Source organism: Gracilinanus agilis, chromosome 4 (assembly GCF_016433145.1).
Source record: "Gracilinanus agilis isolate LMUSP501 chromosome 4, AgileGrace, whole genome shotgun sequence".
NCBI lineage: Eukaryota > Metazoa > Chordata > Mammalia > Didelphimorphia > Didelphidae > Gracilinanus > Gracilinanus agilis.
Window position 1 is genome coordinate 443,473,800 of NC_058133.1, and position 25,747 is coordinate 443,499,546.

A 25,747-nucleotide genomic window follows, 5' to 3' on the forward strand; every position below is an offset into this window, starting at 1 on the left:
TGTCTTGCTGATGTCATTAACCCCAAGTCTATTCCACTGATCCTCCCCTCTGTCTCTTAGCCAGTACCATATTGTTTTGATGACTGCTGCTTTATAGTATAGTTTAATATCTGGTACTGCTAGGCCCCCTTCCTTCACATTTTTTCATTATTTCCCTTGAAATTCTTGATCTTTTATTATTCCAAATGAAATTTGTTATAGTTTTTTCTAATTTGGTAAAGAAGTTTTTTGGTAGTTTGATAGGTATGGCGCTAAATAGGTAAATTAATTTGGGTAGGATGGTCATTTTTATTATGTTAGCTCGTCCTACCCATGAGCAACCAATGACTTTCCAGTTATTTAGATCCATTTTTATTTGTTTGGAAAGTGTTTTGTAGTTGTTTTCATATAATTGCTGTGTTTGTTTTGGTAAATAGATTCCCAAGTATTTTATATTGTCTAGGATCATTTTAAATGGTGTTTCTCTTTCTACCTCTTGCTGCTCTAATATGTTGGAAATGTATAGAAATGCTGATGATTTATGTGCATTTATTTTGTATCCTGCAACTTTGCTAAAGTTGTTGATTATTTCTACCAGCCTCTTAGTTGATTCTCTAGGATTTTTTAAGTATACCATCATATCATCTGCAAAGAGTGATAGCTTAGTCTACTCATTGCCTATTTTGATACCTTCAATTTCTTTTTCTTCTCTAATTGCTATTGCTAGTGTTTCTAGTACTATGTTGAATAATAGAGGTGATAATGGGCATCCTTGTTTCACTTCTGATCTTATTGGGAAGGCTTCTAATTTATCCCCATTGCATATAATGCTTGTTGATGGTTTTAGGTATATATTGTTTATTATTTTTAGGAAGGGTCCTTCTATCCCTATACTTTTCAGTGTTTTCAGTAGGAATGGATGCTATATTTTGTCAAAGGCTTTTTCAGCATCTATTGAGATAATCATGTGATTTTTGTTTGATAGACTATTGATATGGTCAATTATGTGGATGGTTTTCCTAATGTTGAACCAATCTTGCATTCCTGGTATAAATCCCACCTGATCATGGTGGATGATCTTCTTAATTACTTGCTGGAGTCTCTTTGCTAGTATTCTATTTAAGATTTTTGCATCTACGTTCATTAGGGAGATTGGTCTGTAGTTTTCTTTCTCTGTTTTTGGTCTCCCTGGCTTTGGAATCAGTACCATATTTGTGTCATAAAAGGAATTTGATAGGACTCCTTCTTTGCTTATCATATCAAATAATTTGTATAGTATTGGTATTAGTTGCTCTTTGAATGTCTGATAGAATTCACTTGTGAATCCATCAGGCCCTGGTGATTTTTTCTTAGGGAGTTCTTTAATGGCTTGTTCAATTTCTATTTCTGATATGGGATCATTTAGGTATTCTATTTCTTCTGCTGTTAATCTAGGCAGTTTATATTTTTGTAAATATTCATCCATATCTCCTAAATTGTTATTTTTATTGCCATATAATTGGGCAAAATAGTTTTTAATGATTGCCTTAATTTCCCCTTCATTAGAGGTGAGGTCTCCCTTTTCATCTTTGATACTGTCAATTTGGTTTTCTTCTTTCCTTTTTTTTATTAGATTGACCAGTACTTTTTCTATTTTATCTCTTTTTTCAAAGTACCAGCTTCTAGTCTTATTTATTAATTCAGTAGTTCTTTTACTTTCGATTTTATTGATTTCTCCCTTGATTTTTAGTATTTCTAATTTAATTTTCATCTGGGGATTTTTAATTTCCTTGCTTTCTAATTTTTTGAGTTGAATGCCCAATTCATTAATCTTTGCCCTTATTAATTTGTTAATATATGCACTCAAGAATATAAATTTCCCCGAGTACTGCCTTGGCCGCATCCCATAGAGTTTGCTAGGATGTCTCATCATTGTCATTCTCTTCAATGAAATTGTTGATTGCTTCTATGATTTCTTCTTTGACATATTGGTTTTGGAGAATCATATTATTTAATTTCCAATTAGTTTTTGATTTGCCTGTCCAGGTACCCTTACTAATTATTATTTTTATTGAATTATGATCTGAGAAAGTTACATTTATTATTTCTGCTCTTTTGCATTTGTTTCCAATGATTCTATGCCCTATTGCATGGTCAATCTTTGTGAATGTACCATGTGCAGCTGAAAAGAAGGTGTATTCCTTTTTGTCCCTATTTATTTTTCTCCACATGTCAGTTAAATCTAATTTTTCTAGGACTGCATTCACCTCTCTTACCTCTTTCTTATTTATTTTTTGGTTTGATTTATCTAGATCTGAAAGAGGAATATTTAGATCTCCCACTATTATGGTTTTACTATCTATTTCCTTCTTGAGCTCTGCCATTTTCTCCTTTATGAATTTGGATGCTATGCCGCTTGGTGCATACATATTGAGCAGTGTTATTTCCTCATTGTTTATACTGCCTTTATATAGGATGTAATGACCTTCCCTGTCTTTTTTAATCATATCTATTTTTACTTTGGCTTTGTCTGAAATCATAATAGCCACTCCTGCCTTCTTTTTCTCATTTGATGCCCAAAAGATTTTGTTCAAGCCCTGAACCTTAAACTTGTGTATGTCCACCCGCCTCATGTGTTTCTTGTAGACAACATATGGTGGGATTTTGGTTTCTAATCCACTCTGCTATTTGCTTCCGTTTTATGTGAGAGCTCATCCCATTCACATTCAGAGTTATAATTATCAGCTGTGCATTTGCTGACATTTTTGTATTCTCCCCTATTCCCACCCCTTCTTCTTAAACTATTTCCTTTTAAACCAGTGGTTTGCTATTAAGCCGGTATCCCTTATGAATTTTTAAGTTTAGTCTTGAATGTGAATAGAAATTGTTATTTAAAATTGGTTTAGCAAGATTTTAAAACAATTGACAAAACATAAACAATTTTAAAGTTAACACTTAGAACAACAATAACAATATCTGGGTTTATTTTTTTCTTCAAAGAATAAGAAACACTGACCCATATATAATATACCTCATTTTTTGTTCTTTCAGACTTAAAATACCCATTTTTTCTCCATAATATCCATTTACTCTTTTTATACTACCCTTTGTCTACCTGCCTCTACATCAATATCCCAACTGCTTCCCAGCAACTATCCCCAAGATTTAAGTTCGTGACCTTCCTCATTATTTCATTGCCTGCCACCATCCTTGGGGACCTCACATTGTAGGAGAACTATCCTGCTTTCAAGATTCTGAATTTCAAACTTTTACTTTTCAATCATAACTTCCTATATTTTATTCTTTCTTAAATGGAATATGCTCTTCTTCCTCATTTTCTCCTTTCCATCTCCTCTACTTGCTTCTGTGCAGTAGGATGGTTAGAATACTGCCCCTGAAGGCAGAAAAAAATTAAGTTCAAATTCCAATCCAATAAACATTTATTAAATGCCTAGGCAGCTGTGGGGGCGGCTTTCAATAGCAAAGGCTACTTGGTGAGGAGACATCTTTCATGGAGTTGAGATGTGGTAGAGCAGCAAATGCAGGATGGAGTGAGCTGAGAATCCAGGTTTTGCCTCCAAAAGGAAGCCATTAGGAGGAGCTTGGTACTGCTTTATAGCTCTCCAATCAGAGGAAGAGAGGCTGAGGGAGGCAGTGTCAAACAAAGCTTGAGTTACGAGCATAGTGGTGAGTTTAGAAGTGATGAGTTTATCCTGGAAGGGGCATCTTGTTCCATGGAATAGAAACCAGGCAGAGCAATCCTGACACTTGCTATGTGATCTTTGGCAAGTCACTTAAGCTTTGAAGCAGTTTCCTCATCTTTAAAATGGTGATGATAATAAGACCTACCTCCCGAAATTGTTGTGAGGATCAAAGAATAATATTGTAAAGTGTTTAGTACAGTGGCATGTAGTAGGTTCCAAATAAATGTTTTTTTCTTTTCTACCTTCCTTTTAACACCAAACCTTGAAATTAATTGACTACTTTAATGATAGACTAGCTGCCATTCTAGAATCCCTTAATCTCATTGGACCATCTACTACTACTATCTTTTTTTTTTAAACCTTCTGTCTTAGAATCAATACTAAAGTATTGTTTTCAAGGCAGAAGAGTAGTAAGGGAGAAGCAGTAGGGGTTAAATTATTGGCCCAGGTCACAATGACTACAAAGTGTCTGAAGTCAAAAAAAAATTTTTTTTAAACCCTTACCTTCTGTCTTGGAGTCAATACTGTGTATTGGCTCCAAGGCAGAAGAGTGGTAAGGGTAGGCAATGGGGGTCAACTTTCTCAGGGTCACACCTGAAGGCAAATTTTAACCCAGGACCTCTCATCTCCAGACCTGCCTCTCTTTCTACGGAACCACTTAGCTGTTCTCTATTACTAGCCTTCTAATCCTCTTCTCTGAATAAATGTTATGGTTTAATTCTTCTTGTAGTGTTCTGGGTTTTCATTTATGGTGCATAATCTTAGGTGTGGACCATCTCCATTTAACAATCCTATTTTATTTTTATTGACTTGCAGTCTCTTTAACAGTAAAACCTTACATTCTGCACCCTGTCTCTGCCACATACATAAAATGTAAGTTTGACTGTTATTTCACTTAAGAAGTTTGGAGTCAGATTTGATGACTATCTCAACTCCTTTCTCTATTTCTCAAAACCTAACAGTATTATAACCCTTTCCTTTTCCCCAATCTTACAGAAAGTTTTAACTGCTTTTCAAACTATTACAGTAACTTCCTGTTTGGCATCCTTGTCTCCAGTCTCTTCCTCATTCCTATAAAGGTACCAAAGTATTATTCTAAAAGCAAAATGACCTTGTCATTTTTCTGCTTAAGAAGATATAGTTGTTCTCCCTTGCTTCTGAAATCAAATACTATTCCATTTCTTGAGGGCAGAGATTCTTTAGACTTTTTGTCCCTTGTATCTAGCGCAGTGTTGCACATAGTAGATGTTTATTGTATGCTTGCTTAATTGGTAGAACAAACCCCTCTGCTGTTATCTCTGCCCTTGATTACATCCCATTCTTAACTCCAGGAATGGCATCTTCTGGCTGCTTTCCATGTTTCTATAAATATTCTTAATAATTTCTGTCCCTAAAAGAAAGCCTTTATATGATTCTTCTACTGTTTCCAGATGTCATACCATTTCTCTCCTGCCTTTCATTGACAAACTCCTTTATAAAGTTGTCTATATCTGGTACTTCCACTTCTTCATTCCTACTCATTTCTTAGCCATTTGAATTCTGAATTCCATGTCTGTCACACTTTTTGAAAAAGTAACTAATGATTCAGTTGTCAAATTCAAGTCTTTTTTCAGACATCTCTTTTGAACCCTGTGCAGCATTTGTCACCATTTCACACTCTACTTCCTTCCAGATATTCTCTTCTCCTTTAGCTGGATAAGTACCATAACCTCCTGGTCATCTTCCTATTTCTTTAAACTACTTCTTCACTAGTTTATTGTCTCCTCTATCCCTTAAAGTGATTATTACCCTAAATTTCCTTCTCAACTGTTTTTTTCCTTCATATCTCATATCTCACTTGGTGTTTTCATATTTAAATGTTTCTTTTGGTTTCTGGGAAGTTTTTTTCCCATTCACCAGAGTTGGATCATTAATGTTTGTATATTCATATATACTATACACACACAATTACATATATACAGACATGGAAAGTTACATATACATATATATATATATATATATATATATATATACATAAGCACTTATATGTATATATACATAAGGATACAACAAAAAATAAACCAAGTTTGTTGGCATATCATACCAAAATCCCTCATCCCTACCACCTTGTTACTCCATCTTCACCCTTTATTTATATGTAATCCTTTCAAAATCTCAGTCTCATAGCTTCAGCTATTACCTCTATACTGATCAATACACATGTGATATAGTAAACTAGAGCTATGTAAGAAATAAAATGGATATAGAAGGATACATTTAAAAATATTAGGGTATTAAAAGATTTATTGGTAGCCATTAGAAAGATGAAGCCATGTGCCATGTTAAGAGTTAGTTTGAAAGACCCGCCATTACCACCACCACCATGCTGCTTTAGCCAGTAAAGAGAGCGAGCCAATCCAGTCCTTAGTCTTTATCCTTTTCTATACGTTATTATGCAAGAGAGGAAGCCAGTTGGCTCTTGGGAAATGTAGTTTGATAGACCCCTGTTTAGATCAGAGACGTCAAAATTTCAGTTACACAGCTAGGGCCAAAAGACCTAGGGAAAATTAATTAAGCTTTCAGGCCTCATTTTCTTAATCTCTAAAATAATGAGTTTAAATTAGATGATTTTAAATGGTCCCTTTTAACATATTCCCCAATCTTATAATCCATATTTCTAGCCCGTACCATTTTCTCATGGTTCTGTATCTTCTTCTCTACCTATTTGTGGATCATTTCTTGGATATCCAAGATCTTAAATGAAGATAAATTACATTGTGTCTATTTATGGACTCAACTTTGGCCCCAATACTGTAGGGACATTATGTAATACTTTTTAATTGCTTGTGGTTGTTGTTTTGTTCTTAAACAGTTCTATTTAGAAAAATGAAGGAAATTTAATGTTAAATTGAGCAGCTAGGTGGTGTACTGCTTAGAACAGTGATTCCCAAAGTGGGTGCTATTGCCCCGTGGTGGGTGTTGCAGCAATCCAGTAGGGCGGTGATGGCCAAAGGTGCATTTATCTTCCCTATTAATTGCTATTAAAATTTAAAAAAAAATTAATTTCCAGGGGATGAAGTAATATTTTTTCTGGAAAGGGGGTGGTAGGCAAAAAAAGTTTGGGAACTACTGGCTTGGAATGTCAGACATGGAAAAAGGAAGACATCTTCCTGAGTTCAAATCTAGCCTCTGACACATAATAATTTGTGACACTGGGGCAAGTCTTTTAACCCTCAGTTTCCTCATCTTTAAAATGAGCTGGAAAAGGAAATGACAAACAACTCTAGTATCTTTGCTAAGAAAATCCCAAGATGGGATCATGAAGAGTTGGACACAACTGAAAAATGACTGAAACTGTTAAATTCACGTGAAATAGAACCTAAAAATTTTTTTGTTGTTTTAATTTTCAGCGTGCTCAAGCAGTTCTTCAGGCTGTGACAGCTGTACAGACAGCAAATACTCCTCTTAGTGGCACTACAGTTAGTGAGAGTGCAGTAACTCCAGCCCAGAGTCCAGTACTTAGAATAATTATTGACAATATGTATTATCCTGTAACTCTTGATGTTCTTCATCAGGTAAGCTCTTTTTATTTGTGTAAAAAAAAAGTTTAGAATGTTTATAATGTTACACTTATAATTTATTTTTTTTGATATGACAGATATTTTCCAAGTTTGGTGCTGTATTGAAGATAATCACATTTACTAAAAACAACCAGTTCCAAGCTTTACTGCAATATGGTGATCCAGTAAATGCACAACAAGCAAAATTAGTAAGTCCAGATCTTTTAAAAAGTTTTTAACATCTAATTTTATTTTTTGTTCTGAATTCTCTCTTTCCTCTCCTTCCCCTTCCTGTTGAGAAAACAAGAGAAACAAAACCAATTATAAATATGGATAGTCATATTAAAAAAATTCCATTAGCCATGTCCAAAGGAAAAAAAGGAAAAATGTTTCTATCAACACTTTGAATATATCAACTCTTTCTGGAGATTGATAACATGTCTCATCAGTCAAGTCCTTTGGACTTTGCTTGGTCATTGTGTTGATCAGAGTTCCTAAGTTTTCAAAGCTAATTATCTTTTCTATATTGTTGTTAGTATTTAACTTGTTCTTTTGATTCTTCAAATTTATATCAGTAAGTAGAAGTCTTAACAAGATTTTCTGAGACTATCCCCTTTATCATTTCTTATCGCTTAGTAGTGGGGGAAGGAAGAGAATAAGTATATAGTGCCTATTATGTGTGTATTTACTAAGTATATAGTGCTTGGCACTATAATGCTGAACACTTTTTTTAAAAACCCTACTTTCCATCTTGGAATCAATATTAAGTATTGATTCTGAGGCAAAAGAATGGTAAGGACTAGGTCTGGCTTTTAGTGGCTTGCCCAGGGAGAGTCACACAGCTAAGAAGGGTTTAAGCTTCATTTGACCCCAGGATCTTCCGTCTATAGGTCTGGCTCTCAATCCACTGAGACACCTGACTTGCCCCTTCCCAAGCACTTTTTACAACTATATTTTAATTTGATCCTCACAACAACCCCTTGAGGTGGATGCTATTATTCTCATTTTACAGTTGAGAAAACTGAGATATAGAAAGGTTAAGTAATTTGCCCAGAGTCACACAGCTAGTAAGTTTGTAAAACGGAATTTGAACAGTCTTCCTTCCTGTCTTTAGACCCAGTGCTTTTTCCATTGTTTCACCAGGTATCTCTCTTTGTATCTCAAGTTGCCTCAGTAGTTTTTCAACACATTCATCTATCATAATTTGCTCATTCATTCCCCCAAGTGATGGAAATCTCCTCAGTTTCTAATTCTTTTCTACCACAAAGTCCAGATTTGTACATATGACTCCTTTTCCTTTTTCTTTGATCCCTTTAAAGGATAGACCTAGAGTAGCAATCAAATCTTTATAATTTAGTCTTATCAAACCATACTATCTAGTTAAAATTAATCAGTTAATTTAATTAATTAAAACTAATCTAGTTTTTAAGATTATACTTTATTAAAATATTGTTTTAAGTAAAACATTGAAGTGTGAATAGAAATTGCCTCTATCAAATTCTTTAGTAATTTAAAAGATAAGCATAATGAAGATATATTATTTATTTTAAGATTTCCATTAATTATTGTTAAGCATATAAACTAATGTCACTCTAGGGCTACATAGGCTATACTTGTTTAGGCCAAACAAGTAAAGTTTTCCATAGAAATCATCTATTCTTGTCCCCTTTTCTGTAGCTTAAGAAATAGCCCTCTTAGGGGGAACTGATCCATAACTCCTAAGTAGCAGAGCCAAAATTCAAACCCAGTTTTCCAGTTTCCTCCTCCCCAGGATCATAGAATCTCAGAATTAGAGGGAATTCAGAGACCATCTAGTCTTACATATAAAAGGAAAAGATTTGCTTCAATGAAGTAAATAAGAAGTTGTCACTTAACCTTAATTGAAAACCTTTCATGGGTATAGCCTATTACTTCTTAAGTTGGATACTCTTTCCTAAAAAAGCCATATTTGTGAGGGGGACAAAAATCTTTTCTAACTTCAAGCCTTAATTTGCATCTTTATAATTTATTCTCATTACTCCTAGATTGTCTCTCTGAAGCCAACACAAGTTTGTTCTCTTTTCCATATATCTGAAGACACTTATGTTCTTCCGTAGTCAAATCTTTCTCCAGTTTACAAGTCTCCAATTTCTCTTTTGCATTCTTTTTTTTTTTGACACATCAATACAATTTAAAAAAATAATCACTTTCTGACATTTTACAATCCATGGTTTGTCCCTCCTATCCTTCTCCCCTCCCCAAGAAGCAGGCAGTATATGATAGAGGTTGTATATATATTGTCATACAATACTTATTTCCATGTTTGTCTTCTTGTAAAAGAAGACACACATTGCTGCACTCCATTTGTTCCTTTTATGGTGGTAGATGTTCTTTTTTTAATAATGAGTCTATTAGAATAAAAATCCCCAATTTCTTAAACTGATCTTCATATGGTATTTCTAGTCACACCTCCCCATCTCATATATGTAGAGTTGATTTTTTTGATATAAATTCAAGATTATACATTCATTAAATTTCAACTTAACTTGGCCTATTGTTTTAGCCTTTGGAGGTATTTTTTGATTCTGTCTTATCTAGTGTATTAACTATTACTCTTGACTTTGTGTCAACCAAAAATTTGGTAAACAGTCGAAGGCTAAGCATTCATTTCTTTTGCCTTCCCTGGAATCCGTTCTAGTCGACATTGAACTTATTCATAATGGTTAAACAACAATCTAGATATTCAATTAGTTTCAAATCTTCCTTACTCTACTGTCATTTAGTCCAGAAGAATTGTGTGGGAGACCTTATCATATGCTTTGCTTAAATATGTTTAAACTTTGTCCATAGAATATCTTAGACCTATCAGTTTAGGAAATCTGTTTCTCCCTCTAAAAAATAAAAAATAAAATAGTCTAGTATAATCTGCCTGTGATGAAGCTGCGCTTCAATAAACATCCATAAATTCTAGAATTTGTTAATAATCAAAGTCATATACCTTCTTCCCTTTTTCTCTTTCTTCTTTCTTGTCCCCCTTCTATAGAGCAGGGGTCAAAAACCTTTTTGGCTATGAGAGCCATAAACGCCAGATTTTTTAAAATGTAATTTCGTGAGAGCCGTACAGTGCTCACAGTGCCGCTCCTTTAACAGTGTCTGAAAAAAAAAATGGACTTTATGGCTCTTGCAGAAAGAGCCATACATTGTTGACCCCTGCCATAGAGTGTGAACATTCTCTTTCTTTATTTGAAAAATTAGCTTACGTTTTTCCTTTTCCAATCCTGGGATATCTCCTGTATTCTCCATTATTGTCCATAGATACCTAAAGTGATTCATTAAGTAGTTATTATCTGACAGTCCTCAGTACCTTAAAAGGTAATTCTCATTATTTATCTTTAGTTATCAATTTCCTATTAACCATAGTTGTGCTTCTTATTTCTGAATTTTATCATTTCTAACATTGTTTTTATAAATCCATTCAGTGCTTTTATGCTCAACCTCCATTACCTTTCCTTCAACCATTCTTTATACATTAAAAAAAAAAATACAGTAGAAAAAACTCTACATTTGAATGGATAAGAATTATAATTTAAGATCTAATCTTTAGCTGTGTGATCTCTGTAGATTCACCTAATCCCCCTGGAGTTCAGTTTTCTCACCTATAAAATTAGACAGATTGAGTAGATGACACCTAAAGACTCATTCAGCTTTAAGTGTATGGTTCTTTTATGACTTAAGTGTCCCTTCCAGTTCTTGAATCTGTGAACCCTTGATAAGTCAGTAGGAGAATGGGTTTTAGTAATAAAATTTGTTTATATTGGGGAAATATCTGAGGATATCAGAAATACAATAATGTAATTCTGAAAAGTAAATAAATTGCTTATTTGATTTTTAAAATTCTCTGGGTTTTTTTGAGTGGATGGTACACAGATAATTTTTCTCTGTAATCAGAAGTTTTAGTTCATCTGCTATTTAATAATATATTGCCTTCTATTTGCATAGCTAAAGGATTTGTTTTTTAATTTAGTGTAATTGAATGAAGCCATTCTAGATCACAAAATCAATAATATTTTTAATGCCAAAGCAGCATTTTACTTTGAATTTGAAGATTTAGTTACAAGAATTATCATTCACCTTTATTTTTACCCATCATCTCTTTGTGAATATATGGGCCATATTATTGAAAGAAAGTTATTCAGTGATACAGTAATAAGAACAATGCATTTTGTATTAGGAAATCTTAACTTTCAGACACCGGCCAGCATTCACACATGCAGCATCTATTTTGGTTTTTAGCACATTCAATCTCTCTGAACCTCAGTTTCTTCATATATAAAATAAGAAGGATAGATCTGTATCATGTTTCTGGAGTCTATTAAAAATGCAAACCAATATTATGATGTTAGGTGCACATATCACTCTTCTCTTCCTCTCTTGAATTCCTCCTCATATTTTTAAAGACCAACTCAAAGTACTCCTGTGCGGTTCCTTTTCTAACCCCTTTGGACTGGTAATCCTTTCTCCTCATACCTCACATAACTCTTGGTTGACTCTAATGCATTTTTTATATAATATGTAACTACAGCATGCATTATTTTCTTAGCTTTTAAACCCATGAATAAATACAGGAATCTGGTTTTAGGAAATCTTCATATTTCCTCAATTTTTTAGCATTCTGTTTATATTCAGTAGATAATTGATGAGTGTTTTAATATTTTTCTGTTGTTCTTTTTAACCAATTTATATCTTATAGGTATATGTATCTACGTCATGTTCCTTTATCCTTTATCACTGTTAGACTGAGAGACAGATATTTGAAACTTAATTTTGTCACATGTTGTTTTGTTATAATTCTTATGGGGAAAGTAAATTGGATTAACATTCTTATGTAATGTCTAGTCGAGTAGTTTTTAGTTTAAACTAGTGTATTTTGTTGACTGGTCTATGTTAACAGTATCTACATCTTTATTTTTTAATAATAATAGCTAACTTTTGTATTGCGCTTTTAAGGTTTGCAAAGTGCTTTACATGTATTATCTCATTTGATCCTCTCAACAACCCTTTCAGGTAGGTACTTTCATTATCCTCCTTTGACAGATGAGGAAACTGCAGCAGTCAGTCAATGGCACTTATCAAGCTCATACTATGTTGCCAAGGCCCTGGGGCTACAAAGAAGAGTGAAAGTCAATCCATTTTTTTCCAAGGAATTTATAGTCTATGGGAGAGACAACATGCAAAAAATTTGCATAGACAAGATATATGCAGGAAATATAAATGTAGTCAACAGAGCAAAGACAAGCATTAAGGTGGACTGAGAAGAGGCTTCATAGAAAGAATAAGTGTCTTGAGTAGTTGTCACATTTACTGACATGATTTGGGATTTAAGAATACTGGTCTAGTCTATAGTTTCACATAATTAGTATGGCAAATGTAATAGAAAATATGTATCTCTGTTCCTATGCATATTTGAAATATTAGAAGTTTTTAATTTATTCATGTCCTTGTCCCCAGCCAAGAATTAGTATTGTGAAAATAGCACTGACTTTGAACTAGAAAGATTTGAATTTTGAATCTTACCTCTCAGGTAGCACCCATTTATTAAATACTTCTAATGTGCTATAGGTACTGTACTAAGTAGTGAAGAGACGGAGAAAAGCACAAAATAGTTCCTACTCCTAAGGATTTTAAATTTGAATGGGGGAAATGATATATAAAGAGAGTAATATGGAGTTATCTAAAGAGGGAAGCCATCATTACTAACTGGGGAGATCAGGGAATGCAGAAAGCTGCAGAACAATTTTGTATATGTAGAATTGAACTAAATCTCCAAGAAAACCAGGGGTCAGAATATAATAGGCATGGGTGTCAGCCAGTTCAAAAGTGTGGAGAAAGGCCATAGAGCAGTGGTTCCCAAACTTTTTTGGCCTACTGCCCCCTTTCCAAAAAAAATATTACTTAACCCCCTGGAAATTAATTTTTTTAAAATTTTAATAGCAATTAATAGGAAAGATAAATGCACCTGTGGCCATCACTGCTCCCCTGGATTGCTGCAGCACTGGTGGTAGTGCCCACTTTGGGAATCGCTGCCATAGAGTATCCTAATCACAGAATTCTAATTAGGCCCCTCTCCACAGCACCTGGGGAAATTTTTCACAAGTCCCACCCCTCTGCCCAGCAGCCCCACCCTCTGCCCAATGGGAGCACTTTCTCCTTCCACTGTCTGCAGTGAGGGGGGAGGGAGGCTCACAGGTTGCTTTAAGGTGCCATTAGGGCATGAAATCTCTAAAAGGTTCACCAATGCTACTCTAGATGTCATGCACACATGCTTTTAGGATACAAAACTAGGCTTTTATTTTATAAAATCCTTAAACATCAGTTGATCAGAACCCTTGACTCAAATTATTATTATTTTTAGCCTCTTAGATCAGCAGAAAACAAGATACCAGAATTAGTTAGGGGTTGAGGGGGAAAGAGATAAATAACACACTTCATTATATGTATTTCTAGGAATTAGTATTCAAATAGACCAGGTGTATATACTTTATCTGCATTAGAAAAGTTGCTTAAAATAATGAGAATTCTGGTTCAGAATGATAACTGTGACCTTTTTTTTTATTTCTATGATCATCAAATAAATATAAAAAATTGTATTCTCATTTCTTTAGTAAAGTGAATTAATACTTTATAACACATTTTTTTAAAGCAACATAAATTAAAATAGGGTTTTTCTAGTTAAAGTTTTTTTGAACTTTTCAGAAAAACTAAAATTTTGTGTTTTGGAAGACATGACAACTAAATCTCTAATAAATGAATCATTTATAGTGGATTCTACTCTACTGTTGGAAGTCTTAATTTTTTCCTCCATTTTAACTTACCACTGAAAGGATTCTATATGTCATTAAAGTAGTACAAAGTACTTTTCTTTTTCTGTAAACTGTTTAGAAACATCTTCTCTGGTACTAAGTTTGTGATGTCATCTTTATTTATGAAATTAATCACACTTTCTTCTTACTATTTTGCTTAGAATCTCAAATTGTCCCCTCTGACTACTAATGTGATTATATCTTTTGTCCCCTAAAATAATTCTTTTAATAACTTAATAAGTCCCATGAATTTTATGAGGAAATTGTTAATGCTATGACTTTGTGACCATGTAAATTGAAAGATCTCATATTGGGTGACACTACCCCATACCCCCACCCCATCCCCATCCCAATAACAAAATTCTTTCCTCCCCTGACTTTTACCAAAATGTTTTCTCACCATGTTCCCTCTTAGGTTTTCTGAATTTGTTCACTTGGTTCCTAGATTTTTTTCACATGAATCTACCTTTTTAATATGTAGTTCAACCTTGAGTAGTATCCTCATTTCTTAATTTAAACTGATCCATTCAAGAATTTTATCCTACTAAGTCAATGATTTCTGTGTGATCAAATTTTATTAACTGTATTAGGACTTGTAGTTTCTCTTTCTTGTTGCCTAAACTTTAGATATTTTTATGTAGACATTTAGGGCCAGGACTTTTTTTTTATTAAAAATTGAATTTTTCCTTTCTTGGATTATCTTGTGAACTTTAGGATATTTAATGTGCTATATTCTTTGTTCTGGCTACTATAGCTACTTTTGATTGTATCTGAATTGAGAGAGTGTATACATACACACAGGTAGTCTTCTCCCCCTTCTACTCTTTTAAATATTTTTATAAACCTTTCTGATGTATGCTCCATCTGATCAGAAATTTCCTATTCCTTTATTTTAAACTAGGATCCAAATATCCATATTTTCTTCCCAGGCACCATCCTCTTAGCCCTGAGTTTACTTCCCAAATACATTTTCTCTTCTGTAGTCTTTGCCTTCAATGGGCAATGAGAAAATTCAACTTTTATATCTATATTTGTAGCCCAATATTCCAAACTCATTGATAATTCTTTTTAGGTTCATTTTGGCAGCATCATTTAAATCCAGGTAAATCAGTGGAGATAGGTAGTTGTAATTTCTTTTTAACTCTTGAGTTTTCTGTGTCATTCATCTGTATTGTCTTCTAAGACATACCTACTATTTGGCATGTTCTATAAGTCCACTCAGATGCAAGTTAAAATCCAGGGAATAGATCTCATCCATGTGGTTTTGCCTTTGTGGCTGGACAGCCACTTTGAATGAAACAACACCATGAGTTCCTTGTTACTTTTTTAAACAAACTACTTATGGGTATTTGCACTTCAAAAGATCCTTAGTTCTATATCCATTCATCACCTTTTAATAACTTGACAATTCCACTCAACTTCCTTAGTTTCAACAATTCTACTAATTCCATCTTTCCCTGCAGCAAGCAGCTTCCTGTTTCTTTCTTCTTAATGTTTTGTCCCAGCTTTGAAACCATTTCAACAATTTACTTTATCTTCCAGTTATTTCACTTAACTTTTCTTATTTTCCCTTGTCTTTCCAACTACCTTCATAAGTTCCCTACTGTTGCTACTCCTATAAATACTCTTTGATCCTCTTCAATAGGAAGGAAGGAAGGAAGGAAGGAAGGAAGGAAGGAAGGAAGGAAGGAAGGAAGGAAGGACTGATTTATTAAGCCCCTACTATTTGCAAAATATTTCATTTTATCTTCACAACAACTCTGGGATGTAGGTGCTAGTATTTTCCCCATTTTATAGATGGGGAAACAGATGGACAAGTTTAGTGACTTGCCTAGGGTCACCAAGTGAGTAAGTATCTGGAGACTAGTTTTGAATGTGGGTCTTTCTGACTGGTTGCAGTGTTCTATCCCCTATACCACATAATTACTTTGATACTATGCCTCATTCAAATAGGAAGTAAAATCTCAGCTGGGAGATTGTTGTTAGAATTTTCCTTAATTTCTTCTAACTTTTCCAGATTCTTTGCCAAATTCGGGTCTAAATTATTTATTTATACAACTTCTTTTACCTCTTTATTTAGGGTCTAATACCTCTCTTTTCTGCATTTTTTTTTACCCCTCAAAAAACTAGAAGTATAATTACATATTAGTGTCTTTAGGAAAATAAATAATTTATCAATAATTGTACTCAAGTGGTAAATATTGCTCTGAAATAATCAGTATTATTGATAATTGATTTCAATGATGATCCTGTCATCTATTTTATGATTATTTCTTCAACTTCTGCAATTTCTACTTGTCTAATTCCCCACTCCCCCCCAAAGATACATATACTGAAAATAAAATAACATTGAAATTTGATACACAGAGAATTGAGATCTTCTGGATCTTGGACATAGAACATGTGGCCTTTAGTATATTGTTAATCAGTAAATTTTTAAGTACTTACTATGTTCTACTCACTGTGCTAATACAAAGAAGGACAAAGGACAATCCTTGCTCTGAAGGAACTCACAATATAATGATAGACAGCATGAAAAAAACTATATGCAAACAAGCTTTATACAGAATAAATTGAGAATGTAGATCCTCAAAATATATAGGTTTGTTCTAGAATACCTCAATCATATGAATATTCTTCTAGTTTAGGAATGGTGTATAAGTCATGGATCAAATTGGAGGCATCTAAGTAAAAATTTAAAACTATAAATATGTTTCCCAGTGATTTTATATATCTAGAACCTTACAGATATTAAAATAAATGACATCAACATATTTAAAATTTTTCCTAACATAAATAATTGATTTGTGAATCCTGTGTGAGTTCATTTGAAACAGTGATAGTTTTTATCTCTTAAAAATTTTTTTTTCCTACAATAATGGTAAACAATAATTTTCTAGCCTCAACACTTTGTAATGGGCATGAAATAAATATTAGCTAATTTATTAATGGTCCTACTTATTGGTTAGGAGAAAAAACTTCTTGGTAGGTCTCTACAATCCAAAATAAGCACATCTTGATTTTTAGTAACTATTAAGTAATTTTCTTGATTATTGTGCTATCTTTATGTGGGTTTGTTCACAAGTTTTGATATATCATCTATAGTATATTTCTTGCTGGGCATAGTACAGTTTTTGATTAGCTTTTGAGAATTAATTTTCATTAAATTTTTATTAGATTGTATATTTTTTAACTAACATTTTGTTTACTTTTTCAGGCTTTGGATGGTCAGAATATTTATAATGCGTGTTGTACTCTAAGGATTGATTTTTCCAAACTGGTAAATTTGAATGTAAAGTACAACAATGATAAAAGTAGAGACTATACTCGACCTGATCTTCCATCCGGTGATGGACAGCCAGCTTTGGATCCAGCTATTGCTGCAGCATTTGCTAAGGAGACATCTCTTCTAGGTATGAATTTTGTTTCCTGAAATATTTTCTTCCCACTTGTTAAATATTAAATGGGAAAGTATCACTTTAAGCCATATTATAACATTCCAAGGAGTTAATCCTTTAAAATGTTGGTAAGTTTTTTTTTTATAGTTTTTGTTTTTCTCAGGTGAGAAAATACGATTGTTATCTGGACAAAACTTGAACCTCCTTCACAGGTTTCATTAAAAAATACCACAGAAATACAAAACACACCAAAATTCTACAAATATGCTATGAAGAAAGATACATGTAGAACTCTCATTAGTTCTAAATACACTTCATACTTTGATATACTATTACTATCTTTTAGCATCTGCTGTCCTTGTGCATGTTCTTGAGGGCTAATCTTAATTTTCTTATTTAGTACAACAGAGATCCAGTCAGAAAAAAAACATTTTGAAGTTATGCTATGGGGGAAAATGGCATGTGTATTTATATATAGCATTTCATAGCCTCTATTAATTTTTACATTATTGGATAATCTTTATAGACTTGCCTATATTTTCCTGTTCTATTTTCTCATGATTTTAGGTCTTTTTGTGGACAATGAAATGGTACTCATAGTAACTACGGTAGTGAATTCCTTCTAATGGATCAGTTTAGAAAAATATTTTCATTATTTTATATCTATTTTGCCATTTGTTTGATTTTTAAATTCCAGTTCATATCTACATTTAAAAATCAGAGAATACTAGTTTAGAAAGCAATTTTAGAGATAATTTAGATCAGTTTTTAATCTTGTTTTTTAAATATTTTGCTAACAACATTTCAATATAATTGATTTCCTATGTATTTTAATTTGCGAGTTTAAGAGAATCGTTTTGGAAAAGGAGCCATAGTCTTCCCCAGATAGCCAAAGAGATTCATAATATAAAAAATGTTAGGAATCTTTGATTTCCCCCTACAAAAAATACTGGCTCAAAAGAAGTTAGATAATTTGATTAAAATCATTTAATCAGCATATAGCAATCTAGAACTAAAACCCATGACCCTGATTATATACTTAACTAATTTGCATACACTTATATTCTGTATCTTCCCTGATCTTCCTTGTTTATTCCAAGAGTGAAATGAGCTGCTTTGTGAGAATTTGGGTTCCTTTTTAACAGAGGGTATTCAATAATAACCTGGTGACTACTTTTGGGAGGTTTTCTAGAGGGTATTAATAATTATATTAATTGCAGTAATACCTACTATTTATTTAGTGCTTATCTTGCTTATATATTAAATTATCTGTTCTCATTGATACCTTCCAGCTCATAGATGATGCTACTGTGCTGTGGCTATGTAAAAATAGTTGCTAAGTGCCACTGAGTGAAAGGATGTGTATAAGTACATATATAGAGACAGATTAATAATAATGACACTGAGGCCTGAAAGGCAGTTTTGGTAGAATGTAGTATGGTATAAGACCACCTAAATAAGCTGCAAAAAATTCTAGCAAGATCCAAGAGAGATATCTAGGTGAATCATCAGAAGACTGTCTTAACAGAGTTTTAAAGGGAGTATCATAAGAAGATGGCATTTGATTGATAATTTTTTGGTAACAGAAATTCATTTGGATCATCTACTATAAGTCTGTATACACAATATGAAATTATCTTGATAACCAGAGTTTCTAGAGAATTTTTTACTGTAACATATCTTGATATGCTAGAGTTGTCCTTCTGTGTGTTATGAATATGTGTAAAACTGACTATTATTTATTATTGAAGAAACCAATTGTCTTCAGGACTTAGAGCATCTTGAAGAAACTGTCTGAAAAATTATAGCCTGGCTGAAGTAACCATGGAAATCACATCTCTCAGCCCTGGAACTTTAGACTGAATTTCATTTCCATCTGCTACTGGCTCATTTCATACCATTTCTCAAAGTTTTTCTGGGATGAGGTAGCCAAAAAGTCCTTGTGCTTTCTATAAACATGTCTGGTCCTAGACTTAGTATCTCTGGTCACAGAACTTCAGTCGAGTTCCAGTCTTAGTCTCTGATTAAGTTTATTACTTGGCCTCAATTATAAGATATCAGGCCTTAAGACTCAGTGAGTCATTGTATGGCTCTTATTTTGCTGTCTTGTGCTAAAAATATGTACCAGAGATGTCTTTGTTTCCCTTTGCTCCTTAGAAACCATCACCCCATTCCTGAGAACTCTCCACCCATACCACCCCAGCTCCCTCCCTGGATTGGCTCCTTCCAGGCCCTTTTCCACCTCCATTCACTATGAATTATAAAAATAGTTGCCAGTTCTTTGTCTCTATCTGTCTCTCTCCTCTCCTCACCCCCTTTACACATAGTCATTAAATTTTTATTAAAAGCTTACTTTATGTGCTAGGCACTGCTTTAAGCACTGGAGATACAGAGAATTGCAAAAGATATTCCCCTGCTTTCTAGGAGCTCACAATCTAATGGGATTGTCAACTTATCTGTAACTGATAATTTTATTAGATAGTTGCCTAGGGCGCAGGTGTCATAAAATGTTACCAAGATCATATACAACTATAGTAAATATGTCAGAGGTGGAACATGACATCAGCTTTCTGACTCCTGGGTTAACCCTTTATGTATATGCTTCTCATATACATAAGACACATGTATGTGTGTATATATAGTCTTATTTCTTTGGCTTCAGAAAGGACCTGGTTGTTCCTTCTTAAAAAGCACATTGTATGCCTTACCTATTTTTCATCATGTTCATGTCATAAAGCTAAAGGCTTTTAAGCCAAAATTCCCTGAGGTTATAGAAGTTCAGCAGGATTCTCTTTTTGGCCTAACTGATCCTATTTTAAGCTGTGATTTTTCTATTTCTCAAAATAGCCATGGCATTGAATTGGGAGCTGACATGAAGTAATTCTGGTTTCAAAAGTTTTCAGCTTAGAACAGGTTACCCCAAGCACTAAATCTCAAGATTATTTTCTGAGAATCAGAGATATTTATAGCTGAGAGTTGCCAAAATGAATGTAGTTTGTTTTCATTGGATATGGATAACCACCAGCATATGTGGGGTGGTTAAATTTTTCTATGCCTTTTAATGGATTGTGTATTTCATATTCTGCCGGTTTTTTTTTAATGTAATTTTTTAAAGATGTGTGTAGTTTGGTTCTACACAACACCCTGAAGATATTGTTAGAATAAATCCCAGTATTTAAAATGTGTTTAAAAGTACTCATGCAGAACATTGGCTTTGAGGGGTTGGGAGGAAGCATCTTAGTAAGTTTCTATACATCATTAAAGTTCAGTTTAACAAGTATTTATTGAATACTTATTATTTTATATTTTGTTCAAGTACTATGTATGAGTATTCACTCAAATTGTTAATTAGTGCTGCTGACATTTGACCTGTACTCTTGATTCCTACATTGCTTAAAACAACCTGATGGATTACATGCTCCTATAAGAGAGCAAGTATATCATATATAAAAGAAATTTTAAAAAAACCCTAATGTTCAGTATCATATATGGTGGGTAATTAGGTGTTTCTTAGAAGTATATTTAGCATTTTCACTGAATAAAATATGTGGTTCCAACAAAAATACTTCTAAAATTTCAATTTTTTTGGAAATCAATGAATTTAGTGAATAATTATTGATTTCACTTCAATATTTAAGTGTCTCCTATATAAATGAATGAATGAATAAATGAAAAGGCATTTCTGTCAGATGCAAAGTCCCAAGCACTGTTCTATTTGTTAGGGATACCACAATAGAAAAAGTAAGGTAACCACTACTCTTGAACTTATACTCTAGTTGGGGAATACTTATTACTTAAACCTTATACATAAATAACTAATACATAAACAAAGGTTAGGTCAAGGAGTAGATGGCTAGATCCAGGAGTCCTTAGGTTATGTTGGTTAGTCAGATGTCAGTTTTAGAGGTCTGGAGGGTGCAAAATCAGTATATTTAGAAAAGCTTAAAGGACCCCAAGAATCCTTAGCAAGATGAATGGTAATACCTGGTGGCCTCTTGTCACCAGGAATAACTTGATTAGATAATTCTCATCCAAGCATTGTAAGCAATCAAGCCTGCTTGTATTTTGTGCAGCTACAAGGAGGAGAGAGAGTGAGGGAAAGGAAAATGGGAAAGGACATTTTCATGTGGTGAGATGATCATACCTACCCCATGGCTTCTGGATGAGTTTAAAGGAAGAAGGCTCTGTGTTATGGCATTGTTAAGGTTATAATGATGAGAAAGACATTCTACCAGGTCCTTTGTTTATACATCAACTTGAACTCAGCCCAACTCCAAAACTCACTGGCTATGACCATAGACATGTTACTTAATTTCTTGGAACCTCTATTTCATGTTTAAAATTATTTCACAAAGTTGTGATAATATACATGTTAATTAAACATTCAAAGGATGGAAAATTATTTTTTCTAATTTTTAAAAAATGCTTTTAAAATTACTAATAACCCACATTATATCATTGTAGTATTAATTATATTGATCTTGTCATTACTTGGAAACCTGTAAGTTTTTCCAGCTAGGGAAATAATAGCTAAAGCTGTTGCTATACTCATTCTCCCCTACTTAAACCATGCTATTGGATGTCTTCTCTATTGTGCTCCAAAAGATTTCAGTCTCCTCCTAATAAACACATTATGTTTTCTCAGGACAGGTCATCATCCATTTCTTGGTCTCTAAGTGTGGTTAATACCCTAAGACTGTTTTTGACCTTCTTGTCTCTGTGTAAACTCTCTTGGGAATCTTCATCAGCTCCCATTGGTTTAATATCTGTGGTGGTTACTCCCAGATTTATATAACTTTAGTAATTGAGCTCATAGTCCCAGATCTCCAACTTCCCATTGGGCCTTTCCAACTTAATTGCCATAAACTTCTAAAACCAAACATATCCAAAGGAGAACTCATTAGTTTTTTCCCCAAGTGCAGTTCTTCCTAATTTTTCTCATTTTTGTCATAGCCACTGTCATCCTTCTAGGAACCCAGTAGACATTCTTGAGTCTTTGATTCTCTGTAATTCAGTGTATCTAATATTTTACCAATTTTTGTTGATTTTTTACCTCTGTAACATCTCACACATTTATCTTTCTCCCTATTTAAACAACTATCCTAGTTCGTTCTCGTTCTCTCTCTCTCTCTCTCTCTCTCTCTCTCTCTCTCTCTCTCTCTCTCTCTCTCTCTCTCTCTCTCTCTCCCTCCCTCCCTCCCTCCCTCCCTCCCTTCCTCTCTTCCCTTTACAATAGCTGCCAAAGTGCTACAGTGATATTCATAAAGCAAAGATCTGATTGAGTGTGAGAGAAACAGAGAGAGACAGAGACAGAAAATGATTAAGATCTAAGGGTTCATACTTGCAGAGGAAATGAGATGTGATGGAATCAAGGGCACAAATGGAAGGGTAATTAGGCTTTAAGTAAGAAAGTACAATCTCTCTTCAGACTAGAGAAAAGGAGAGAATGGGAAATGATGGTGGCATTTTCATGTTTCCTGTTAAGTATGATAAGCCAAAAAGTGAAAGTAAGCTTTAGTAGAAAATATTCATGTCTTTTTCTGTTCTGTTTTGTTTTAGCATTTTGTAAAGAGGTTAATGGAAGAAAATGGAAAACAAGATTAGCAGAAGAATTGGCAAGGTTAGGTCATAGCACCCACAGATGTTTGAAGGAAATTATTGAGGGGGCTTTGATCACAAGGATAGAATCAAAACTCTTGTGCCCCCTGTAGTTGGCAGGAAAAGCCAGCAATTGAGGTAGGGAACAAGGCAGGAGGTAGGCCTTATGTCCCCTGGGCAGTCCAGGCAAAGAAGAAAGGGCAGCAGTTGGCTCATACCGTGTGACTTGTAGGAATCAGTGGGTAGAGAGAGACTCAGATAAACTGAGTCTCCACCTGATCCTGGTCCCTTGGCTTCCAGGATTGAGATCAGATGCACTAGGCACATCCTGGAGTAAGAGGGTTAGGTCGTAAGTCAGTTAAATGGAGGCTATATATAAATCCTTTCTTTAGGAATGATCTATGTCCTCAGTATGCTCTCATCCTCTTCTTTGTGATTAATAAAAATTTAAAAATCTATGGTCAGACTCATATTTTTTTTTTCATTTTTTCATATAGACCTATTACTTTTATCATGTGGGAAGTTCATCTGTGAATGATTTCTTACCTATATCAATTCTTTTCCATGTTCTTCCAGAAATCATCCCTAGAGGATCCACCTAATATGTGTAAGCTTTTCTCTGTCGTGTCCCCCCACAACACACACACACACACACACACACACACACACATATACATTCTAGTAATATCTGTGTAGCACTAAGGCTATATTTTATTCCTTACTTTTAATATACTCACATCCTTTTCTGATCATAAATACTCTTGATGATGATATCTTTAATAGCACTTTTGCTCATAAATTATCACTTATAGTATGACATACCCTCTATGTCTTTTTATCACTCATTGGGTCAACTATAATTTTGATTGCTTTGAACCTGGTGGTCCATGATTCACAGTCATATAGCATCATCAGGCAATTAATGTTATTTTTAAAAGTTAGCCTTTAAATATCAGAACTTATTTTTTCTTTTTGCTATATCTTTATATTATGAAAGCAGTATTTAGAGAATATTTAGAGAAAGCAGTATTTAGAGAGAAACAGAATATATTCTGTTATTTGTATCATTTTTTGTTATTATTTCACTTAATTTTGATGTCATCATTGCTAATAGTGAAAGATAGCATGATGTGGTAGATAAAACATTGGCCTCATAGACAGGAATGGGTTCAGCAATGGTCCCTAACACATACATACTAACTGTGTGATCATCTGCCTGTTATTTAATGTCTCCGTGTTCTAGGCAACTCTTAGGCAATGAATAAATTAGTTGCCTATCTGTTTTGATATACAGCATTTCCTCAGTATGAGTTTTCAGGGTCATAGAAATCATGTATCTAGACCTCAAAATAATAGATATTAAAATTTTTAACTAATTGTGTCTCTGGCCCAAGTGTAATTTTACTTGGTCTCTTCAAAATGCTGCTTTGTATTCTGATACATTAAAAATGCTATCTGAACTTAAAATGTAACTGTCTTTGTGGATTTTTTTTTTTTTAATCTTGTGCCCCTTCCTTGGTACAGATCAAATCCCATCCATACCCTGGATCCATGTCTTCCTATAATTCTGCAATTGATCATAGATTAGATTTAGAGCTAAACAGGTTCATATATATCAGTGGTTCCAAACTTTTTTGACCTACCGCCCCCTTTCCAGAAAAAATATTACTTAGCCCCCTGGAAATTATTTAAAAAAAAATTTTAATAGCAATTAATAGGAAAGATAAATGCACCTGTGGCCATCACTGCTGCGGGGGCCCCCCCCCCCATCACTGCAGCACCCACCGGGGGGGGGTGGCACCCACTTTGGGAATCACTGCTATATATTATCTGGTCTAGCGCCTTCATTTTACAGATGAGAAAATGTAATTCATGCCCTCAGAATCTACATCCACTTCACATGGGGACAAATGCCACACTTAAGACTCAAACTGCCCATTAAATATTTTATTATTTGAATAGGCCATTTTATTCCACATATTAGTCATTATTAAGTAATCTTCCTAAGGTGCAGGTCTGATCTTGGGACCCCTTTCCCCCTTGTAAACCCTGTTGGCTCTCGTTTCATTACCTTCAGGATTAAGCCTTTCACAACTACTTTTCTAATCTAATCTTCTCATACTTGACTATCCTCTGTATTCTACCATCCAGAATCATTGGCTTTCTTGCCATTCCTTATAAATGGTGTTCTGTCTTTCAACTCTTTCCTTTTTTATTGACTTTCTGAAATTCTCACCTTGGGGGCAGCTGGGTAGCTCAGTGGATTGAGAGTCAGGCCTAGAGACGGGAGGTCCTGGGTTCAAAGCCGGCCTCAGACACTTCCCAGCTGTGTGACCCTGGGCAAGTCACTTGACCCCCATTGCCCATCCTTACCACTCTTCCACCTAGGAGCCAATACACAGAAGTTAAGGGTTTTAAAAAAAAAAAAAAGAATGAGATTCTCACCTGCCTTCTGGCTTCCCTGACTTTTAGATGCAGTTCAAGTCCCCCTCCTGTCTTTCACTGGAAGCCTTCTCCAAACTCCTTTAATTCTAGTGTCTTTTCTCTGTTAGTTACTTCACATAACTTATCCTGTTTGTAGCTTAATTTATGTATATTACATTGAATGTTGTCTTCCCATTATATTAGAAGATCTTTGAGGAGGGGAGGACACGGATTGTTTTTTGCTTTTTTTTCCTATCCTTGCTTAGCACAGTGCTTGGTGCATTGAC

At 34.1% G+C, this 25,747-nt stretch overlaps 1 protein-coding gene across 5 annotated transcripts in view; it reads left to right on the forward strand.

Moving 5' to 3' along the window:
• The window catches only part of PTBP2 (polypyrimidine tract binding protein 2), a 143,849-nt gene that overhangs the window by 98,913 nt on the left and 19,189 nt on the right, over window positions 1-25,747 (forward strand). For 4 of the 5 annotated variants that reach the window (XM_044672098.1, XM_044672099.1, XM_044672100.1 and 1 more), the window contains exons 6-8: window positions 7,052-7,216; window positions 7,300-7,410; window positions 17,258-17,453. In XM_044672098.1, the coding sequence (XP_044528033.1) occupies window positions 7,052-7,216; window positions 7,300-7,410; window positions 17,258-17,453 (472 nt within the window). Of the gene's footprint in view, window positions 1-1,413; window positions 1,417-7,051; window positions 7,217-7,299; window positions 7,411-17,257; window positions 17,454-25,747 lie in introns of all 5 variants that reach the window. The other variant, XM_044672102.1, reaches the window with a different exon arrangement.